This window comes from Sphaerodactylus townsendi, linkage group LG01 (assembly GCF_021028975.2).
Source record: "Sphaerodactylus townsendi isolate TG3544 linkage group LG01, MPM_Stown_v2.3, whole genome shotgun sequence".
In the NCBI taxonomy this organism is placed as follows: Eukaryota; Metazoa; Chordata; class Lepidosauria; order Squamata; family Sphaerodactylidae; genus Sphaerodactylus; species Sphaerodactylus townsendi.
This window is the reverse complement of record NC_059425.1, coordinates 167,327,031-167,350,888: the sequence shown is the minus strand read 5'-3', so window position 1 is coordinate 167,350,888 and position 23,858 is coordinate 167,327,031. Positions and strand designations below refer to the sequence as shown.

At 43.3% G+C, this 23,858-nt stretch overlaps 1 protein-coding gene across 2 annotated transcripts in view; it reads left to right on the top strand.

The window, feature by feature from the left end:
* LDAH (lipid droplet associated hydrolase) overlaps nucleotides 1-23,858 on the top strand; it is a 129,191-nt gene that overhangs the window by 78,896 nt on the left and 26,437 nt on the right. For both annotated transcript variants that reach the window (XM_048499091.1, XM_048499090.1), the window contains exon 5: nucleotides 14,251-14,491. In XM_048499091.1, the coding sequence (XP_048355048.1) occupies nucleotides 14,251-14,491 (241 nt within the window). The remainder of the gene's footprint in view (nucleotides 1-14,250; nucleotides 14,492-23,858) is intronic.

The following is a 23,858-nucleotide window of genomic DNA, read 5'->3' as shown; positions in this document are numbered from 1 at the left end:
AGAAGTGAAAAAATTTTGGACAACCGTAATGTTATATATCAAGAAACTGGTAAAGATTAACATTGGGATAAATAATGATTTAATGTTCATGGGTGTAATGGAGGATAGAAGGGTAGATAAAAAATGTAGCTATGTGTATAAAATAATGATCAAAGCAGCACATGCAACTATAGCTTTAGGCTGGAAAGAAAAGAAAAAATGGACAATCCAGAAATGGTTGGAATATATCTGGGAACAAGTGACACTGGACATTTTCGATATAATAACAAAAAATAAACTGTGGCAAGATAAACAGAGCGAAATTTTGAAGATATGGACAATATATGTGGACTGGATGAAAGAAGCTGGAGTCAATTAAGAGATATGGGAGAAGAGATTACAAAGAATGAACTTACTGTTGTTTGATAAAATTATGAAGAAATACAGGGGGGAGGGGAAAAGGGGGAAAATGTATTGTTTGAAAACGAATGAAGAAGAATATTAATATAAATTTTTTTTCATTCATTTAGCCTTTATTTGGCATAAACAGTATAAAAAGTATAAAATCACATCTAAATCGCATCAAAATACAAACTTGCAACATATAACAAATTAAGTTGATTCATACATACTGTTGCTTGTGGGATATTTCCAGCAGAAAGTTCGCAGCCATTTCACAGAATGTAGCATCAGAATTATTTAATAAGAACAATAGTCTGCTTAGTTCATCCAGCTCGCTAGGTATCATAGAAAGCAACCTGGAGTATTTGGCTCTAATACTTGCCGATTTAGGACAACGGAATAATTGGTGAGTTAATGTTTCTAATTGATTTGCACCACATGAACACACCCTTTTGCACATTTCTAGGTTGTTATATCTACCTCGTAGTATGGCAGAAGGGAAAACATTGAAGCAAGCGAGTGAAAAAAACTCTTCTCTGATATTAATATAAAATGGAATATTCAAATGATACCATTAAAAATTTTTAAAAAATTGTGTGCATGTGTATTAAAATGAATGTCCAAAACTTGATGAATGTTGCTGTGTTCATGTGAGGGTTCACAGTCTCTGGTGAATTTTGCCACAGGTCAGCATTCATTGGCATATTCCTAATTTGTCTGTTATACACTGGTGATTGCTGGCAATCTTATTTAGTTTGTCTGTTTGTTTGTTTGTTTATGAGATTTCGAACCCCTTTTTACTGTTTACTTTCCCCTTTGGGGCTCAGGGCAGTTTCCAGCTTCCATGAAATAAATCATAAGAAGAAGACAATATAAATATAGTTTAACATTTAAAATAATAGTTTAAAATTTAGTGGTGAATTTTTCTCTACTTTTTAAAATAATTTTTTTTATTGTATCATTTGAATTTTACAGTTTACAATAATTTCTTTCGTCATACATTTTCAAACAATACATTTTCCCCCTTTTCTCCCTCCCCCCATTTCATCTTCTTCATGTTTTTTTATCACACAAACAGCAGTAAGTTCATTCTCTGCAGCCTCTTCTCCCATATTTCTTCATTGACTCGAGCTTCTTTCATCCAGTCCAAGTATATGGTCCATATCTTTCAAATTTCTTTCTGTTTATCTTGCCACGTCTTATCGATTTTTCTCTACTTTGAATTCTAATGACCCCCTCTTCCTGGTAATAGCTACATTTGTTTTTAGATGGGGGCAAAAACAGAAGAAAATAATGAAGAAGGAGAAGAAGAGTTTGGACTTATTCCACACCTTTCTCTCTTGTAAGGAGACTCAAGGTGGCTTACAAGCTCCTTTCTCTTCCTCTCCCCACAACAGACATGCTGAGAGGTAGGGTGGGCTGAGAGAGCTCCGAAGAACTGTGACTAGCTCAAGGTTACCCAGCAGGAATGTAGGAGTGTGGAAACACATCTGGTTCACCAGATAAGCCTTGGCCACTCAGGTGGAGGAGTAGGGAATCAAACCCGGTCCTACAGATTAGAATCCAACTGCTCTTAACCCTTACACCACACTGGCTCTCCTGGGAAGGAAAATGGGAAGTGGGTAGAGGAGGAAAGGAAGGGAAAGAAGAATGGGAGGGGAGGGGATATCACTGTTTCAACCACATGCCTGGTGGAACAACTCCACTCTGCATATGCATTGGTGTATTGGATCACACATTCTCATGGCTTAGAGTCCTTAGGTTAAAGGTAAAGTTTACCCTTCAGTCGTGTTTGACCCTGGGGTACCACTGCAAGCAGTGATTTTAATAGGCAAGCCTCTTTGTGGGGTAGTTTGCCATTGCTTCCCCTGGCTATTCTTTACCCCCTAGCTATGAAGTAGGTACTCATTTATCGACCAAGAAATGGATGGATGGCTGAGTTGACCATGAGCCAGCTGCCAGGATATCTGGGCCACAGGGGGCTCAAACTCCTGACCGTGTGAGCGGCAGTGCAAGCACTTAACCACTACGCCACGCGACTCCTCATCCGTAGGTTACCTGACGCATAAATCCCAGAGTTCCTTGCGTACGAAAGGCCTTATGAAAGGACACACAGACAGACAAAGATCCATTCCAAATTTCAGGGTGATTTTGCTAAAACTTGGTCAGTTTCAATAAAAAGGTTTAAAGAAGAAAGCACATGAATGATCTTCAACGTTGCTGGCACCAGTTTCTATCAGCTTCAGTTGCATTGTAAAATTACATGCACAAGCTTGCAGGAAACAATCAACGGAGATTCTAATGATTAGCAAGTTCTGTTAATCAACCAAGAAATGTATACATCCTGCAATGTCCAGATCGTCTTCAGATTTAAAGATGAGAAATGTTTCCCCACAGTCATGATTTATAAGAACATAAGAACAAGCCAGCTGGATCAGACCAAAGTCCATCTAGTCCTGCTCTCTGCTACTCGCAGTGGCCCACCAGGTGCCTTTGGGAGTTCACAGGTAGGATGTGAAAGCAATGGCCTTCTGCTGCTCCTGCTCCTGAGCACCTGGTCTGTTAAGGCATTTGCAATCTCAGATCAAAGAGGATCAAGATTGGTAGCCATAAATCGACTTCTCCTCCATAAATCTGTCCAAGCCCCTTTTAAAGCTATCCAGGTTAGTGGCCATCACCACCTCCTGTGGCAGCATATTCCAAACACCAATCACACGTTGCGTGAAGAAGTGTTTCCTTTTATTAGTTCTAATTCTAATTGGATTATATTTTCAGTGGAGAATCCTTTCTTCTGGGCTTTATTTAGTGGCAATTTCAGAACCTATAATAAGAACAGGATTCCTGCAATCCACAAGATAATTTGATTTGGCAAGGGATGGGTTCGATTCGAACTGGCCTTGTGAGAAGAGGTGAAGGCATTCCCACCCGTGTTAAGGGAAAGGGGTCCTATTTCTGCAGATATCACACATCCCGCACTATTTTCAAGATCCTTCAGTGTTTCAGGTACAGTTTTTCAGGAATGAAAGGAACTGCAGCGGAAAGGTGAAGGCGAGGAAGTTTTATTCCAAGAGTAGAACTCCACTTTCAATTCTCAGGATCTAACCTTGGGTCTCCAGCTTGAGCAAACTTATTTAGGACTTGAACGCATTTGGGCTTTTTTGGATTAAGACAGTTACTTTTAATTTGTGTGTATATACTTCTCCACTGCAGATTTCTACTACCCTGTTTCTCCGAAAATAAGACAGTGTCTTATATTAATTTTTGCTCCCCAAGATGCGCTACGTCTTATTTTCAGGGGATGTCTTGTTTTTCCATGAAGAAGAACTCACATTTATTGTTGAACAAAAAAAATGAATATTTATTGTATACTGTACAGTAGTTGTCATCACAAACCAGTCTGTTGGGGTGGGGCCAGGCGAGGCAGGAAGGGGGAGGGGTTTGGGAGTGCACATGCTTCCAAACAAAAACGTTGCTACCGGTACGTCTTACTTTCGGGGGATGCCTTATATTTAGCACTTGAGCAAAACCTCCGGTGTGTTTTATTTTCAGGGGATGTCTTATTTTCAGAGAAACAGGGTATTTGAGTAAAACTAGGTAATTATTAATCGGTAAATTCCAAAAATACATCCTATCTTCTTGAGCTTTAGTTAGAAAATGCATTGGAGGTTTTTAGGAAGACCTTTCCAATAAAAGATTGGGGGGGGGGGGTTGTGAAATAAATCATAGTCATTTAAAGTTAACACTGAAATTGGAATTGAAAGTTTTCAGGCTTTCTGTCAGATTCCAGGAGAGTTGGTTTGGTGCCAAATATTTTTCTTTCAAGTTCACTACCACAGAGTAGCAACTGTAGCGTCAAAGGACCACTGAATCACAGGTGTGTATGTTCTAAGGCCATCCCCAGAGAGGTAATCTAAGTTTTACATATTGTACAAAGACTGGGGTTGAAAGGAAATCAAATAGCTGTACCTTTCTGAATCATGAGGAGAACAATCGGATGACTGAGAATTACTAACAGCTGAGCTTTTTAAAGCGGTGGGGGTTGTGTTAACAGTAGTAAATGTTTCTCATTTTATGGAGACCACTGATTGCTTTTGCACAAACAAATAGTATTTCTTTAGTTTGATGAAAACGTTCTGAACACATTTATGTGTAAATCACTCATTGGCAAAGCAGGATTTGGCTGATTTGTTTATAAACATGTCCTGATAGCCTAGCATATGAACCCAGACGCAAACGTGACTTATCAAATGGTGGTGATGTTATTCATATGGAGACACCGTTCTGCCAGTTTTGCATTCCACACACAACAGTGAAGGCACTCCCTACACGTAATTTATTCATCTCACACACAACAGTGAAGTTAATCACTACAAGTAATTTATAGTCAAAATAGCAAAAGAGTCCTGTAATAAGAGTAAGCACTTTTTGCCAGTACTCTCATTCATGATTTCATTTCAGCTGTTGATGAAAGGGAAAAAAAATTACATTTTAAATTTTTTTTAGCAATATTTGCCACATGTTTCAAGCTAACTCATGCATGGCTGTACACATGTGTTTTAGGTTCAATGAGATGCAGGGGAGATGGCCCACACATAGAGGGTTGAATCCACCAGAGTGTTTCTCTGGACAGGAATTCCATCTGCAGAGGGGAAATTTCTTCTCCCTTGCTATGCTGCCCGAAATACCCCTTAAAATATTGCTGCTAGGATCTCAAAAGTGACATATTGCTGCTAGGATCTCACAAGTGACATTTTAGGGGGCAATTTTGGCTGCAGCACGATGGTGGGGGCACAGAAGTCACTCTTCACAGTGGCTGCAAATAATCTTCTATATATATAAAAAGCTAACCGTGCGTTTGTGGGTGACAGGTCAGCTCCCAAACGGCTAGACCGATGGCTCTGAAATTTTCACATGTGCAGCCTTACCCATCTGTCCGTGTTTCCAGACATGCACATACCTGCCATTCTACACCTGCGCCAGGTAATCTGTCTTTTCCTCCAAATTCAGCATCGGCCCAATCAGGGGCCCAGCACACCCAGCCACGCCACACCAGGAGGCGCCACCAAGAGTGGGCCCAGGGGGGTGGGGGCGACCACTGCGGCGACCAACCGCCCTTTCCCCCCTCCCACCCCTCAGGCGATTCTTCAGCGCTCTCCGCCACTCACCCAACTGCGCAGACAGTGTGCTCGCGGGCCCTTCCCCTCCCCTCGATGCCCCTGCCAACGTGCTCCGCAGCCCTCTGCCGCCGCCGCAGGAGAGCGTCACCTCACCAGCGTGCTGCCACGGCACACTGGGAGGCACACTGAGCCACGGCTACGCTCACCAACGCCCCTCCCGCCGCACTGAAGCTGATCGCCACCGGCCCCTGCAGGGATTGCCCAGCCTCAACACCAGCCCAGCCAGACCACCCCCCCCCCCACGGTCACAGTTTGCTCTGCTCCCTGTGCCACAATGACTGTCCTCTGGACAGAAGTAGGGAGAAACAAAACTATGCTTCCCCGTCCCTCCTCCAACTCTGCTTTGCAGTTTGTGGAACACAACTCCCCAAACACACAAAGCTCAGGTGCCCACAGACCCTCGGGTTCCCACCCTCCATGTGAGAACTGAGGGTCTCCTCCAGTTATACCTGCTGTACAGGCCACTCGATCAGCTGCCCTGGACAAAATGCCTGCTTCACTGGGAGGACTCTATGCCATGATACCCTTACAAGCCAAACATCTGGGAAAGCTGCACTTTCCTCCCTTTCTCACTTCACCACACTGAGCCACAGCAACGCGTGGCCGGGCCCACTAGTTGAATATAAAATGCAGTTGACTCCTATATGCAAAACTCCAAATTCAATGAACTCATGTTAACTTTTAGTGGTCATAGCATTCCCTTCTAAGTGCTTACAGACTGTCTGTTCAATGATCTGCTCTAGAATTCTTCCTGGTATCGATGTCAGGCTGATTTAGTGGTAATTGTTTGGGACTTCTTTTATCCCTTTTTTGAAGATGGGAACAACTTTAGCCCTCCTCCAGTCTGCTGGGAATTCTCCTGTTCTCCAGGAATTCTCAAAGATTATTGCCAGTGGTTCTGAGATTACTTCTGCCAGTTCTTTTAATACCCTTGGATGCAGTTCATCAGGCCCCTGGAGATTTGAATTCATTTAGAGTAGCCAAATGCTCCAGTGCTACCTCTTTATCTATTCTGTGCTGGATTTCCCCTACTGCATCATGTTGCCGAATCCAGTTTGGGAAACTCCTTGAGATTTGAGCCTGGGGAGAACAGGGCCCTCAGTGGGATTCAGTACCATAGAGTCACCCCTCCAAACCATCCATTTTACCCATGGGAACAGATCTCTGTAGTCTGGAGATGAGCTGTCATTCCAGGGTATCCCTAGGTCAGTGGTGGCGAACCTTTGGCACTCCAATTGGCCATGCTGGAAGGGGCTGATGGGAATTGTAGTCCATAACATCTGGAGTGCCAAAGGTTCGCCACCACGGCCCTAGGTCCTACCCAGAGATTGGCATCCCCATTTGCAGAGCGGTTCCAGCCAAGCATTGTACAAAATGAAATACTGTCCTAAAAATTGTAATTCTAGCAATCTGTCCTATGTACAATTTCACAGTACACTGACAGGTACAGAAAAGGAAAAGACTTCAACCACCAAAACCAAAAGTCTTTACAATCCCTCTGAAAGCAGGTCAGTGTGAAAGCCCTCCTGACTGCCTCCAAGAGACTCATCGAAGGGGCAGAAGCCACTTCTGAAAAAGAAGTACCCAGCAACTAAAAAGTTATGGACTTACATGAACAGCAGATCAGTTTTTAATTTGGTTTCATTTCACCATGGTCTTAAGAGAGCCGTGTTGCAGAGCGCTTTGAAGGCGTACAACACCTTCATCTTGCCGCTGGGGGGAAAAGGCAGAGCTTGTATTTCCTGATAATAGTGGTTCTGTCTTTCTATTCCTGCAGGCTTTAAATAGCAAGGTGATTAATGTGACGCTCCCAAGTCAAAAGTGGATCATAAATTACCGTTAAATGCATCGTTATGTTATCTTTAAAAACTGCAGCAGGTTTCACCTGACAGAAAACAACTTTCCTTTTGCTAGGGCAGCAGACGAACAAGGAGGTGAAATGGAAATATATCAAAATTAAGTGTTATCTCTGACAGAGAAACAACAATAAATTTCTGCAAAAAGTCAACCGTCTAGTACGAGAGCTTACGAAAGCACCCCATTGTGTTTCCTCCTAGTTTTCTTGCTTTAAATTATGCTGTGCATTCGCATGATATAGAATTTTTAAAATATGTGGATCAGTGCCCTTCTGTTTCATGAACTGTACTTGGATACAGAGGTCATCGCAGTGGATCGGTTATAAAAATAACAAATTGCTTCCTGTTTCTGTCAGCTGATTTGATCAGAGTCTTGAAGTTTATTGGGAAGTGCAGGTTACATACTGGAGATAGAGTCCAAGTCATGCATTCTTTTCAGTTGATGGGTGATTACATTAACTGCCTGTTCAACCCACCTAGCCCAGTAATTCAAAGCAGGTTATTCGGCAACAGCAAACAAGCTCCAAAATAATTTGCTCCTTGGGAGAGCAAGTGAACCTCAACCATCACTGAGTTTGTGTGAGCTAACAAGTAATTTCTGAGCCAGCTCCAAGTCCTGACGATGTGTATGAACTCTGCGAACTCAGACATCAGCAGATTTAAATTTCATCCCCGTTGTCACTAAATCAGCATCCATGAGCTAAGATTGGCAGATAGAAAATAAGATCCCTCCAGTTTTCCCAAGAGTCTTTTCAGCTCGTAGGATGTAGCTCATTTGGAACAAATGAATGGTATAAATTGGTAGAGGGATGCAAATAATTTAGGTCAGTGGAACTGCCTACACTGCAAGAGAACAGGGTTTTCATAACCTAGGCACATTTTTAAATGGAAATTGATGACCCATCTCTCACTCTCCTTTTCTGTGTGTTTATTTCAAACATATTTCTCCCTTTCCATCCAAAAAAGACGCCAAAGATCCTGAACATTACGCAAAATCACATGGAACAGTTTATAACAGCGGTTCCCAACCTTCCTAATTCCGCGACCCTTTAATACAGTTCCTCATGTTGTGGTGACCCCCAACCATAAAATTGGTATATATAAATATAAAAAGACCATTTCCTGAGGGTCTTAGGCAACCCCTGTGAAAGGGTCGTTCGACCCCCAAAGGGGGTCACGACCAGTGGTAGGATTCAAATAATTTAAAAACCGGTTCCGAAAGGACTCAGTAATGGGATTACAACCATTCTCTGAACTGGACAAAAAATTAGCTGCCGGTTCTACCGAATAGGTGCGAATAGGTTGAATCCCACCACTGGTCACGCCCCCCAGGTTGAGAGCCACTGGTTTATAAACTTATTTAAAACAGTAGTAATAATCATTTAAAAAATAACAACCCAGATACAGCAGCAGCAAGATAGCCATGCCAAAAACAAATGCCCTTATATTTACAGCAAAGGCTTCTGAGCACATGAAAATGCCTTATACTTAATCAGGTCATTGCCCTACCAGGGTCAGTCTTGTCTACTTAAACTGGTAGGAATTCTGCAGGGTCTTCAGGGAGAGGTCTTTCTTATCACCTACTTCCTGGTCCTTTTCACTGAAGCTAGTAGGGACTGAACCAGGGACCTTCTACATGCAAAGTTATACTCTGCCAGTGAGCCACGACCTTCCCCACAGTGTCATGGCCTTCAGGTCTTCCTTATAAGGATATGCAGGCTTCATAAAATGAGAATGCCTTAATACATATGCTTACCTGAGCTTCAGATGGTTCTGACATTGACTGAGCGTCATATGGGAGAAGGTAGACTTTGAACCAGAGTGGTGTAGTGGTTAAGAGCAGGTGAATTCTTATCTGGAGAATGGGGTTTGATTCCCCACTCCTCCACCTGAGTGGTGGAGGCTTATCTGGTGAACCAGACGTGTTTCCGCGCTCCTACATTCTTGCTGGGTGACCTTGGGCTAGTCACAGTTCTTCAGAACTCTCTCAGCCCCACCAACCTCACAAGGTGTCTGTTGTGGGGAGAGGAAGGGAAAGGAGCTTGTAAGCCACCTTGAGTCTCCTTTCAGGAGAGAAAGGTGGGGTATAAATCCAAACTACTACTACTACTACTACTATTACTACTACTACTACTACTACTACTCTCCTCCTCCTCCTCCTCCTCCTCCTCCTCCTCCTCCTTCTTCTTCTTCTTCGAATATATAGCAGCTTTCCAGACCGTCTAAATAGTTATTCACAAAAATGAGAAAATAAGGATTTTTGGAAGCAGAGTTTGAATAAAGATGAGAGGGCTGAGCCCTGATGGGCAAAGAGAGACCAAGTCAGAGAGAATGTGGTTGTTGTCGTCAAAGTGGAAGATGGCCAGAGGCGGAGTGCTCATGGGGACATATGGGGTCACATGACCCCGGACGTATGCCAGCTGGTCACGTGGGGGGTGAAGAATCAACCCCCACACCCCTCCCCCTGGCCACGCCCCACCAGGCTGCTCCTTCAGCCCACACAGCCTCCACCAGCTGAAGGAGCAGCCTGGTAGAGCTGGGCCAATGGGCCGTCCATGACAGGCTCCCGCCAGCTAAGGTAAGTGGAGCGCAGGGGGTGTGCGGCGGGGACCCGGAGCAGGTGTTGCCCCGGGCACCATTTCCCCCGCTACATCTCTAACGATGACAACTAAATAATATTTAATAGGGTTAGTATCTAAGTGATTGCCATATTTTGTCCATAACTCTGCCAAAAATTTGCCCTACCTGTGTGACAAGCATACAAAGCTGTTCTCAGTGACCACCTTACTGGCAGTGGAATCCCTTCCCTCAAAGGCTGGCCAGAACTCCTGCACGCGCATCTTTTGGAAATGCTGCCACACTTTTCAGATTTGACTAGCCTTCAGCAAGGAGCATGGCTAAATAGGCGCTTGAGGTTTCTCGCCTCAATTTCATCATTCAGAGCTGATTTTATGGCTTATGTTATTGTGAGCTGTGCAAAATTTCTGGTGAGGGTGAAGTAAAATTCAGACACGAGAAAAAAATGTTTATGCCAAAGCGCAGCATTGGAATTGCTTCCCGGGGTTTTATTTCCTTCATTTCTCTGAATCACTGTGGTAATGTCTCCCAATGGCAGGTGCAATGTTCCAGTCCTGCATCTGTAGATCGTGACTGTCCAAGAATGGGATGGAACCAGCTGCAGTCAGAAGCTGATTTGCCTCTAACTGAAATGGCACAAAACTACCATGTAATCTAATATCAGTACTGCATTCCTCTACTTCAGATGTTGGACGTCTTGGAGGGGAAAAAAGTAGCCCGGAATACATTTTTCATCCAACATGCCGGTTTCTTCATCCAGAACCAACACAATCTGTGCTGGATGATATACAGAGTTCTTCCTCACATAAGCCTATTCCTACTTTGTGCTAACTGAAGAAAACCTTAGAGAATACTTCTGTCCTAAAGTGTGATATAGCACAGGTTCAGAAGGTTTTCAGTTTTGTTTTTCATTTGTCCAATTATTCATCCTTATTCGTGAAAATCGAGCCAGCCCACCAAAATAAGCCGGAATTTGAACTGACCTGGAGGTCCCTGCTCACTTTAGATATAGAACTTAAACATAACATATCAACATTGTGTAAAATACAGCAAGCTTAAGTATTATTACTGTTTGTAATTGCTGAAGGAGCAGCAGTGGCATAGTGGTTAAGAGCAGGTGCACTCTAATTTGGAGAATCGGGTTTTATTCCCTGCTCTGCCACTTGAGCTGTGGAGGTTCACAAGGTAGTCTCTCTGTGTATGTGTATGTGTATGGGCACTTTTGCACATGCAGAATAATGCACTTTCAGTCCACTTTCACAATTGTTTACAAGTGGATTTTGTTATTTTACACAGTAAAATCCAGCTGCAAAATGCATTGAAAGAGGACTGAAAGTGCATTAATGCTAATAATCGAGCCCAGCAGCCCAGGCCAGCTTAGATGGGGGGGGGGGGCACCAGTGGCGTAGGAGGTTAAGAGCTCGTGTATCTAATCTGGAGGAACCGGGTTTGATTCCCAGCTCTGCCGCCTGAGCTGTGGAGGCTTATCTGGGGAATTCAGATTAGCCTGTGCACTCCCACACACACCAGCTGGGTGACCTTGGGCTAGTCACAGTTCTTCTGAGCTCTCTCAGCCCCACCCACCTCACAGGGTGTTTGTTGTGAGGGAGGAAGGGCAAGGAGATTGTAAACCCCTTTTAGTCTTCTGCAGGAGAGAAAGGGGGGATATAAATCCAAACTCCTCCTCCTCCTCCTCCATTATTCTGCCTGTGCAAAAGTGTCTCACACACACACCCCAAAATTAGAGAATACCTTACCTACCTTGTAATCTTCTTGTGAGGATCACAAGATTCTTCACTTATGAGGATCACAAGATTCTTCACCAGTGGGAACCCATAGCAGTTTATAACATTATTTATTCTCCAGTACTCCAGTCATTGTCTGGGGAGGAAAATAGTATACGAATAACTTCTGGTACATCTCCAAAATGCTGTGGATTTACCAAAGAGTTTTGGGGAATACATAGGGCACATCTGCACATGCACTTTCAGTCCACTTTCAATGCACTTTTGCAGCTGGATTTTGCTGTACAAAAAAGCAAAATCTTTCAGTGCGATTTTCCAGCTGGATTTTACTGTGCAGAATAGCAAAATCCACTTGCAAACAAGTGAATTGAAAGTGCATTATTCTGCATGTGCAAAAGTGCGCTTAGAGTGTTAAGACATCACTTCCAGGTAAAACTCAGAACTGATATTTTGATGTCGATGAGACCTTTGCCTCTCCGTGCCCTACCACCCAAAAGTCCCCAGGGGTTGAGGGCAAAGCAGCTGTATTCCCTGTGATCTGAATTTCAGAATGTTGGACTGCAAAAAGCATTACTGGTGTTTTCTTATTTCAAAATCAGCCGAGTGGTTGTAAATCCCAGAGCTCTGAAATTCCTACAAGTTGGGGCTTGCAGTGCATGCCTGTGGATTCTTTTTCCTTTGCTCTCCTCATCTGCTTTGTAGTAATGCGGTTTCCACATAGGCTTAAAGTGAAGGGCGCATGAGGAGCAAACTCAAAACAGCGCACAACATTGTGCTGAAAGCCCACACTCATTAAGCATCATAATTAAATAAGACAAGGAGCGCTACTTTCAAGAATGTGCCACCTAACATTAGATGAACGGCAACAGAACTGATACAGAGGACTGGATTAAATCAACCACTCTAAAGTTGTGGCTGCAGCTCCAGAGACCTCAAAAAAACTGGAGTTCAATCCCAAGATTCAGAAAAAGTGGAAAATATGCAAACTTGCAGAATCTGAAATCACCTTTTTAGAAATTTTGTCAGGAAGCAAATGTGTGTGCATTTTAAAAGTGCATGTTAACTCTCGGGGTTTACTTTTTAAAGGCGATTATGTTAAGAATTGATGTGGTGGTTAGATGCCTTGGTCCACTTGCTTTTTTTTTTTAATACCATGATACTGCATGTTTTCAATATTCCGTCATTGTTTATGTTGAAAAGAACCTGAGGAAAAAAATTAATAAATTGTGTGCGTGTTTTTTGTATGGAAATATGAGCTAGGAAAATTTGCTTGCGATTTCCCTTCATCCTGCAGCCAAAATGTGCTTCAGCTTTGTAACATTTTCCCTGCCTGTTTGCTGTTTTACAAGAAACTTGGGTGCACATACCTCCAACCTACCTGTACATGACAGCGTCTGATTGCTGGTTGCTGGTCAGGACTCCAGTGACTCCAGTCTGTTCTGAGAGCTGGGGCTTCCTTCTGGACATTCCCATTATTTATTCCAAGGGAGGTAGCCAGCTAGACCCATCCCTTCCCACTGAAACTAATATGCAAGGAGTGTGTTTATGTATAGGAGCCTGGATTTCTGAATGGAGTATATGACTAAGGTTACAGCAGGGTCAAGTAGAGGAAAAGATGACATGGCAATACTTTGTAACGTGTAATCTGGGAAAATGTTAATAAAGTTTAAGAAAGGCTTGATCGTGGACGTTTTCACACGTGCCAATCCACTTTCAGTGCACTTTGTAGCTGGATACTGCCCCCCCAAAAGCCTATATTCTCACAGGCAGTGGTGGGATTCAGCAGGTTCTCACCACTTTGGCAGAACTGGTTGTTAACATGGTATGCAAACAGTTGTTAAATTATTTGAATCCCACCTCTGCTCACAGGGTGTTTGTTGTGAGGGGCAAAATGGCAAAATTGATTTTCAATTGATCATTCAATTGTATTGAAAGTGAATTGAAAGGGCATTATTCAGTATGTGTTGAAAGCACTCCAGAAGAACTACAGATCAGCTATGGCCAGTTGGATCTGATATGGGAACATTCTATATAATTATTCATCTTTAGTTACTGTGGAGTGGAGAAGACCTTTAAACGAAAGTGGTTGAATAAATTCCAGTGCATTTCCCAGAAATTTATAACTGGGGCTAAAACAGCCCAGCTCATTAAATAATAAGTGATTCACTGGGTAAAATCTATGTAGTAGCATAGTGGCTAAGAACATTGGGTGAAATCTACACAGTGGCGTCGTGGTTCAGTACTCTAATCTGGAGGAACCGGATTTGATTCTCCACTCTGCCACTTGAGCTGTGGAGGCTTATTTGGGGAATTCAGATTAGCCTGTGCATGCCAGCTGGGTGCCCTTGGGCTAGTCACAGTTCTTCGGAGCTCTCTCAGCCCCACCTGCCTCACAGGGTGTTTGTTGTGAGAGGGAAAGGGAAAGGAGTTTGTAAGCCCCTTTGAAAAAGGGTGGATATCAATCCAACTCTTCTTCTTCACGCAATGACTTCTTTCTCATCCATATCTTTTCAGGTCCTGCGCTGTGTGATGCTGTTCCCTACAATAGAGCGCATGGCACAGTCCCCGCAAGGCAAACTCATGACTCCCTTGCTCTGCCAGCTTCGTTACATTCTCTACATGCCAATATACTTGATAACGCTCCTCCCAGATATAGTAAAAAGTTCCCTGGTGCGCTTTGCGCTACGAGGACTGAAATACCATGACGATTCTTCCATCATGGCTTCTGTAGATCTGGTTAACATGGACTGTGTTGGTGAGTAGACTGTGCATTTTTAAATGTGAAATATTCATATCTAACATACAGCTTTGACAGATAAGGAGGCATAAGAGAAACTAACTCTACAAGCCTAGCTGGATATCACCAATGTTAGACTGCCTTTCTGGAGCAGCAGTGGCGTAGGAGGTTAAGAGCTCGTGTCTCTAATCTGGAGGAACCGGGTTTGATTCCCAGCTCTGCCACCTGAGCTGTGAAGGCTTATCTGGGGAATTCAGATTAGCCTGTCCACTCCCACACATGCCAGCTGGGTGACCTTGGGCTAGTCACAGCTTCTCAGAGCTCTCGCAGCCCCACCTACCTCACAGGGTGTTTGTTGTGAGGGGGGAAGGGCAAGGAGATTGTCAGCCCCTTTGAGTCTCCTGCAGGAGAGAAAGGGGGGATATAAATCCAAACTCTTCTTCTTCTTCTCTCTTCTTCATTCTCACCATGCCTGCGATCAATTGTAGGGCAAGAAGAGATTGTACTGTTGATGTGCCTCAATATCAGACAGGTACCTCCTGAGCAGCAGAATGATTGCCTGTCAAAATTAGTCCATGAAAAGGAGACAAGTTATTTTTAAGCTGCTCAACGTAGGGTCCCTGGGGCAGCAAACAATAAAAACATTAAAGCAAGATTAATCACAGACACACATAAAACCCATTATAACAAAACACATTGATAGGGAAACACACGAACTGGTGGAAGGGTCAGTGAAAATCAGTGAGGGAATGTTAAACAAAAGGACAAAAGAATCCACTTGTTGACGAAAGAAATAACAGACATGAACTGAGGAATCGCTTTGGGGAGGCAATTCCATAATTTTGTTGTTCCCTATTCTGAAAAGAGACTGTTATTCCCCTGTTCTGATAGTCAAGGTTTCTGGCTGACTACAGATTTTGTCCGTATCGGATCAGGCAGGGCTGCCCAGAGCCTTATAGCTAAATATATTGATATTTGTAGCAGGAAATTTCAGCCATGCATTTTTATGTCTAGCTAGAGGATTTAGAGAGAAGATGTTTGTTTAAAAAGTAGCGTGCTGGTATAATTGCCAAATATGTTTCATGAGAATTTTCTTTCTTTTGATCAATATGCAAATCAAAAGATTCTTGGGGGTTTTTCCCGTAATCTCTTTAACTTTCTCCCCGTCCCCCTTTCCCAGTCCTCTTTTCTTGCTGACTTCTGGTTCTATTTAACTGTGTTCTTGAGCATGCTATCAAAACAGCTTGCAGTATCAGTCCACTAGGAGCAGTATCAGTCCATTTGGATAATATTTATGCTTCTGTATAACCTAAGGGTGGGAAAGGAATTACATTCTATCTTTTATATTTCTTTTTTTTTCTTATTGTGAAAAATGTGGAAACACGCTGTTCATAAAAACCAATAATTTTCTGTGAAAGAAAATGTTGCAGTTAATATTCGACATGGGCAGGCGTGACCAACTTCTGTATTCTTGGGATCCTCTGCAACCCCCACTTTGGGACCTACCAACCCATCAGGCAATGTAATAAAGTTGCATCAAGTAGCCATAAGGACCTAACAGGGATGCATCACATGATCTAAGATTCTGTGATGTGATTGATGGGTGCACCAAGGAAATTAACGTGCACCTGGTGATAAATTAATGATGAAATCCACAGAGATGCATATTATTTCTTTTCCTCAAAAGTAAAATTGTTTTGCCTCAGCTTGGTTAAAATACAGTAGATTTTAAGAAGAAGAAGAGTTGGATTTATATCCCTCCTTTCTCTCCTGCGGGAGACTCAAAGGGGCTGACAAACTCCTTTCCCTTCCCCCCTCACAACAAACACCCTGTGAGCAGAGGTGGGATTCAAGTAATTTAACAACTGTTTGCATACAAGCACCATGTTAACAACCAGTTCTGCCAAAGTGGTGAGAACCTGCTGAATCCCACCACTGCCTGTGAGAATATAGGCTTTTGTGGGGGCAGTATCCAGACCACTGCATATTAACTGGCTATCCTTACATAGGAGTTAGTATCCTAGAAATCCCCAACAGATCCTTTGATGCTGACAAGCCCAATTTCATCACAGCTTAAATGGAAGCAAAGGCACATGTTGTTTAGTCTAGGCTTTGTTGTATCCAATGGGAATGTTCCTATTGGCTTCAGTGGAATCAAGACTTTCCTCCCGGGTATGGCAAGATCGATTTCAGATCGAAGAAGAAAGAATCCATTAGCGTTAGAGTGAAGCTCTGGTCTCTCAACTCAGCATTCAGAGTTCATTTGATTCCGATAGTTGCACCATTTCAGGATTTGACCCTCTCTCCTTGACAGATTTTGAAATCTCTTCACGTAATGTGCCCATGTTGGGAATGACTAATTTTATTTGGCTGTACTTTGCTCAGCTGCCTTTAAATAAAATTAAGTACTCGTTGATTTCAATGAATGGCCTTGCTTGGAAATGAATCATTGCGGTTGACTGAGTTCAAAGGAAATGCCCACAAACATTAAGTCTCTGAGAGAAAGAGTTTTATATAGCAACAAGCTCTTAGACCTTCCTGTATAGGTCTAAGTAATCTAGGAAGTGGCATGGCTGACAGCATATGCTTTGGATTAGCAATAACTGACAATATCGTGGTCAGCAATCTTGCCTATTTTAACTCCGCTTTACCACTCTGCAAGTTTGTGCGGCAAAAGAAAATTGGAGGGGAACATTGTTCCAAGCTTGTCCGTCTACCCTTTAATAACCCGCTAGGTACGATTTCGGAATATTCAGCAAATGAATTTATTCCTGTTCTCAGGAAGTTTGTGTCAACTCATTAAAATATATGCGTGTTACATTTGGCATGGCCGTCATAATCGTAATAACAGCCATGATTAAGGGCAACAACAACAAAAAGACGGTAAAAGTTTCCTTAAAAGTAATGGGTCTGCTAGAACAAAGTAACCTGCCAGGGACTTGTTACCAGGTCCGGAACTTACTCACAACAATATGTTTTCTCTCCTCTGAGAAGGAAATGAGATTTAGAAAATTTAATTACAACAAGGCTTGAGGTTCCAGGCCCTGTCTCCACCAAGGCCAAGAAGCAAAGCACAGTTTCGAAGGAGCAGGGTCTGGAGCAAGATCTTGGCTCCGCTATAGATAATGGGAGAGTTGCCATTGGCTTGGGTAGAATCAAGACTTTGCTCCTAGGAACACAGGAAGACTCTGGAAGAACCAAATAAAACAGTTCCCTTGTTTGAAGACAAGTGCCATATTTCTTGTTACCTACTTCAGTTGATGGTTGCATGAAAGTTACATGTTCTTTAAGGCATAGGAAAATCATACATGTTGCTTTCAAGTTGAATAGGGCATTAGGTAGTTGGGTTTTTAATTTTTTAAAAAATGTATCCTAGTAAAATCAAACATAACCGACTTGTGAAACTCGCATAGATCTACTATTCAGTTTTCCAACATTGTTACATTCTGGTTCAAATTATAAAACATCTGATAATTAATATAAAGTTCAGTAATTTCCTATCAATATTCCCTTAATGTCTTTAGTGGCTCAGATCATAATTTCTAAGATTATTCCATTTATTGATCACTGATTTATAAAATCAAAGAAAACTTTCCAACTTTTCTCGGACTCTGTAGAGAGTCTACTGCATGCCAAAGATGTTATAGTTTCGCCATGGTTGAATATTTGGTGAGCTTGCTCATCCATTCTGTGAGATCTGGGCAATGTTCAGCTGTCCACCTTGATGCAAATACAATTCTTGCTGCTGTGTGTTCGGAAATCGTTGATGCTAAACCATTTAGCAGCATGAGAAGCAAGAGCAGCTTAGAAGAAGATCATATATCCAGCCCCTGAGCTAACCATTTCATGTCAGCCTCATCATTATAGTACCAAAATAGGAAGAGTGAGTGAAACAGTGAAAATAAATTTAGTTTTGATAACCTGCAAGGATACAGCATTCACAAAGTGAAATGGATAGGCAGCCGAATAGAGAAAAGTTTTGGAGTCAGCAATAACAGCCTGCACAGTAAACTGTTCATAATGTTTAGAAAAAAATATTTGCCATGGGAGAAGACACTGGAAAAAGTTTACAGTACTGAGGTCTACTTTTTATCACTTTTAGACAGTTCCATTTTAAACTCCATCTCTTTGACTGATAATTTTAAACTCCATCTCTCCGACTGATCCCGAATCCACTCTTCTGCAGCAATTGGTAATTCTGAGAAACCAAACATAGTCCTACCTACTTAGGTCAAAGGAGGTGGCTTCCAAAAACCTAGCATTTCATTTCTTCTCATCTTAATACAGTGGCATGATCCTCTGTTTGAAAAATAACAGGGCATCAATTTTGCTAGAGTTGAAGACAGTGAACACATATGAGAGTATGCCTTATACTTAATCATATCATTGGTCCATTATCTACTCAGGCATGCAGCAGCTAGCCGGGGGCTTCAGGTGGAGGGCTTCCACATCACCTACTACCTGATCCTTTTTAACTGCAGGTGCTGGGGATTGAACTTGGGACCTTCTGCATGACAATCCGATGCTCTGCCACTGAACCTGCCTAGTGGGTTGGATCCTGCAGATTTGTTGGACTTTGCAGGAGGAAAGTACCTCCACCACTGCAACAAGGCCATGGGATCCAACATGTTGACTAGATTTTTCTCATTCTGTAGCCAATGTAGAAATTATGTACAGGTTCTTACATGTAACAAAAAAAACCCAAAACGATGCATTTTACGCCTCCCTTTGCATCATACCTATATATAATTCTCTAAGGGAATGTCTGACAATGCCCAACCCCCAGCCAATGGGTGCGCAGGACTCCCATTGGTTGGAAGTGCATCCTTCACATTCCAACCACCCCCACCTCTCTTCGCAAGACCTGCAGGCCTGGGGAGACGAGGTGTGAGGAGAAGGATAAAGGATTATCCCACCATCTCCCTTCCCTGGGCTTGGGAAACAAGGGGGGGGAGCCCAATCTTCCATGAGGGACTTAGCTAGGATCAGGGCCCCTTCCAGTGGTGGAATTCAAATAATTTAACAACCAGTTTTTCGGTGGTGAGATTCAAATAACTTAACAGCTGGTTGTTTACAAGCACCATTTTAACAACTGGTTCTGCTGAAGTGGTGCGAACCTGCTGAATCCCACCACTGACCCCTTCCCTGTTTCCCACACTGCACAGGGCTTGGGGAAAAAGGAGGGGACAGCCCTCTCCTGCCCTCCCACTCCCCCCCCCTCATCTAGATCCTGTTTTATTTCACTTTAAAATGGGCTTTACTGCTGGTATTTCAATAAAGCAATAACCCCTTTTTCTTTCTAGTCAACTTTATGAAATTACAGTCTGAAAAATAGTTTCCAATGAGCCCATAAGTAGCAGTTTTAAGATGAGGGCAGACAGGTCTGTATCTATATAGCACAGGATTTATTGTCCACTAGCTTGACTGGCAAACTTCCTCCATTTGTTTCTGTAAAATTTCCACAAAAGCACAGACATTACATAATGGGTAAACACTGCAAGTCTTTTTTAGCGAGGCAGGCTTGTAGGTCAGAGGTTAACGTCTGGATGACAGGGAAGATATAGATAAGAACAGTAAGTTTTTTTAAAAAAAACCCTCCTCCCTCCGAATAGCCTATATGCGACCGTTCTTTTGCAATCTAGAATCTGTGGCTTCTCGTGAGGAATTTCCTTGTTTGTTTAACCTGTTTATTGACCAGGGGAGTAATGGAGCCCGTTCATTTTATGATACTTGGAAATAGTGGAAGGGAATGAAAAAAAAAAATCTTATCTTGGGAAACAGCATTTGAAATCGTAATAAAGAATGTAGTGGAAACAACAATCTTCCTGCTTTTTCATACTGAGAAAGCATAACAGCGAGTATAAAAGAGATCTGGCACAAGATGGGCCATTAATGAGCAAAGAATAAGATGAGGGCCCTTTCTACTCTGACTCTCCAACATCTGGCTGAAAGCCAGTGCGCAGTTTCTCTTGGATGCAGGGTGGAGAATTCAGAGGCGGCTTTGTGTGCCTCTAGTTATTTCTTCTTCTTGAAACCTGAGGTTAAGAGGATGGCTGAGACTCAAAGGCTGCTCTTCTCTTGCTACAAGATAGCGGTGAGTGAAGAGCCAGTGTGGTGCAGTGGTTCACAGTGGTGGACTCTAATCTGGAGAACTAGGCCCGATTCTCTACTGTTCCACGTGAAGCCTCTTGGGGCAATTCCGCACACGAGTAAAATAGGTTTGACCCAGTTCCCTAAGAAGGGTACTGACCTAGGTCGAAGCCATTGTTGTTCCCCACTGCAACCAGCGCGATCCCAGCTCAGAGGGCGGGATCATCCTTCTCTTCTTCGCCGCTCTGTTCTGATTGGCTACTGTTCTACGGCCATGTTCCGTCTATCCCCACACACGTTATTAAAAAAACTGCCAGAGGAATGGAGGGACGAAGGTGGCATTTTTTGATTGGCCAGCTGTACGCATGCCCGAAACACTCAGCTGTGATTGGCTGAATGGGGGACTCCTGGCACCAGAGATTCCGCACTATACTGGAATTGAGCTGAGTTTGAGCGTAGTTCCCTGAAAAAGTAGTAGTTCCCAACTGGAGTCGGAAATTTGACCGTTACACGGGGCGAAGCTGGTACAAAACCACTTCGATCCCAGTGGTTGTGCGGAGCACTTAGGTTGAACGCAGCTCGAACTTAGGTCGATAACTCAAGTGCGGAATCGACCTTGGATGACCTTGGGCCAGGCACAGTTCTCCCAGCCCAGCCGGAGGCAGGCAATGGCAAAACACTTCCAAATATTCCTTGTCTTGAAAACCCTATGGGGTTGCCATAAATCAGGTGTGGCTTGACAAGCACTTTCCTCCTCTGCAGGGGTGAACAGTGCAGCAGGACCCCCCCTCCCCCAGTTGCCCCTCCTTAAAATAAGAGCATAGCATGAGTCCCAAGTTGAGACAAGAATCAAAACTTCTTGGTCCACAATTTTAGGCATGGTTTGTTCTTCGAAGTGGGAAGAGGAGAGTTTACTGAGGTGTCACAAAAGCCCACAGCATGCATTGAAAGGGAAACACACTCAGATATAAATAATGTGTGGTACTGACACCTCACTTGGTAGAAGGATTAACAGACATCTTTTCCAGGAGTTTTGCAGCCTGTCATGTGCATTGAGCATAAATGTGTTAAGCTTAGGCATAATAATAATTGCATGTTAGTGGTGGAGAGTTCTGACTTATGGCAACTCTGTAGGGTTTTTGAGGCAAGATGTGTTTGGAGGTGATTTGCCGTTGCCTGCCTCTGCGTGGGCTGAGACACTTCTGAGAAAACTGTGAGTGGCCCAAGGTCACCCAGCAGCCCTCGTGTGGAAGAGCAGGGAATCAAACCTGGTTTTCCAGATTAGAGTTTCCTGCTCACATGTAGGAGTCAAACCCAGTTGACCAGGTTAGAATCTGCCAGTCTTAATCACTACATCACTCTGGCTCTCATAGGCCCTTTTCCCACTTACCGTTTGCTGCGCGCTACTCTGCCCAAATAGCGCAGGGTCCAGTGGTGCTCCCCATGAGTCCGGGCGGCGGCAATACAGCCGCCCTGACTCTGCCGCTCTCCTGCCCCCTCAGCACGAGTCATTTCTGGCGCTGATAAAACGGCATCTTTGATGACCCCGTGCAGAGTGCGGGGCAGTGGGGAACACGACCCCGCGCCAGAAATGACTCGCGCTGCAGGTAGCGCGCCGCAAACAGTAAGTGGGGAAAGGCCCATACTTGTGCACTATCAAAGAGTAAAAGGTGGGTTATTTATTAGAATGTGAGATGGAAGACTGTGTTTTAAGAAAAAGTGGGGGTTGAGGAGATCTGGAGGTCTTTTGGATGAGTGGAAAGATATATTTTCTCTCCAGTATATTTTCTCTCCAGTGTGGTATAATGGTTAAGAGAGGTGGACTCTAATCTGGAGAGCTGTGTTTGATTCCCCACTCCTCCACAGGAGCAGTGGACTCTTATCTAGTGAACTGGATTTGTTTCCCTGCCCCTCCACATGAAGCCTGCTGGGTGACCTTGGGCTAGTCACAGTTCTCTCAGAACTCTCTCAGCCCCACCTACCTCATAAGTTGCCTGCTGTGGGGAGAGGAAGGCAAGGAGTTTGTCAGCCACTTGGAGACTCTTTACAAGAGAGAAAGGCTGGGTATCAATCCAAACTCTCCTCCTCCTCCTTAATCACCGCATATGAGCAGCACCACAAAACCACCTGACAAGTCATTCTGCACCCAGTTCATAAAGCTACTCAAATTCAATGTGGCAGCAGTATAAATGTGGATTGAACTGTGAGCTGAATGCAGAAGGCAGTTCGTATATGATCCCTTCATCACATAGCCCATTCCGTATGAAAGCATTCAGCCCCTCTTTCAACATGCTGTTTCAGTGACATGAAGAAGTACTTGCATTTTTCAGTAACAGAAAAGTCTGGGAAGAGGGAGAAAACACTGTCCCTTCTGGATGTTTTCGTCTCTGGGTTTTAAGCAAATCCCCACCCTCACCCCATCCCAGAAAAAAAAACCATACAAGTTAGGTTTCCTGCCTCTTTAAACTTTTTGTTAGATGACCAGCTAGATAGAAGACTGGAGTCCACTATCCTGACATTCCACAGCTCCCATGCTTCGTGTCCGTTGCGCAGGCACCTTTTGCTGTTTGACGTAAGAAACGATATTCCATAATATACATTTTCCTTCCTTGCAGAAACACACTATATTTTATCACCTGCCTTCCAGGAAAAGAAGCCACGGCATCACGGCCTTTGCTATGTCCACGTTTCCTCTGCTACTGTTTGTCTTCCTGCACAATGCTTAAGTAGAATGTTTACTTAACACTGTCAGACAACTTGGGTTTCCCCTAGGCAGCACTTAAGCGTGGTTTGAAGGGACTCTGCATCGGCTTTGCTTCCCCCTTTTTTTCATAAGCGAGCTGAAGTTTTCTCCTGTTTGGGCGTGGGATGCTTACACGAACTGGGGTGAAGAGAAATAGATGGCTTTCAAATGATTTATTATGTGGACAGACCTATTCCTTTGTCGAAGTGACCTTGCTTTATAACTTCACCCTGTTTCTGAATGAAAGAAAAAGAAAGGAGGATAAAAATTTTAACAGGACCATTTTATTGCTTGTAAGAGTTTTGATTTCCCTGTGGATGCTCTGTGTGAAAAAAAAAATGCTGTTTTGGTTTGCTTTCCATAATTATGTCTTCTTCTTCTTCTTTTTTAAACAAAAATATTAAAAGCTCTCAGTACTATTTCCATCATAAATATTACTCATGAAGCTTGAATGCTTTGATAATGAAACTCTTCATAACTTCCAAGAAATACGAAGCGCAGTTTAGGGGCTCCTAACATCCTTCCTGAGGAGGAGAACTCACTTGCGGTGAC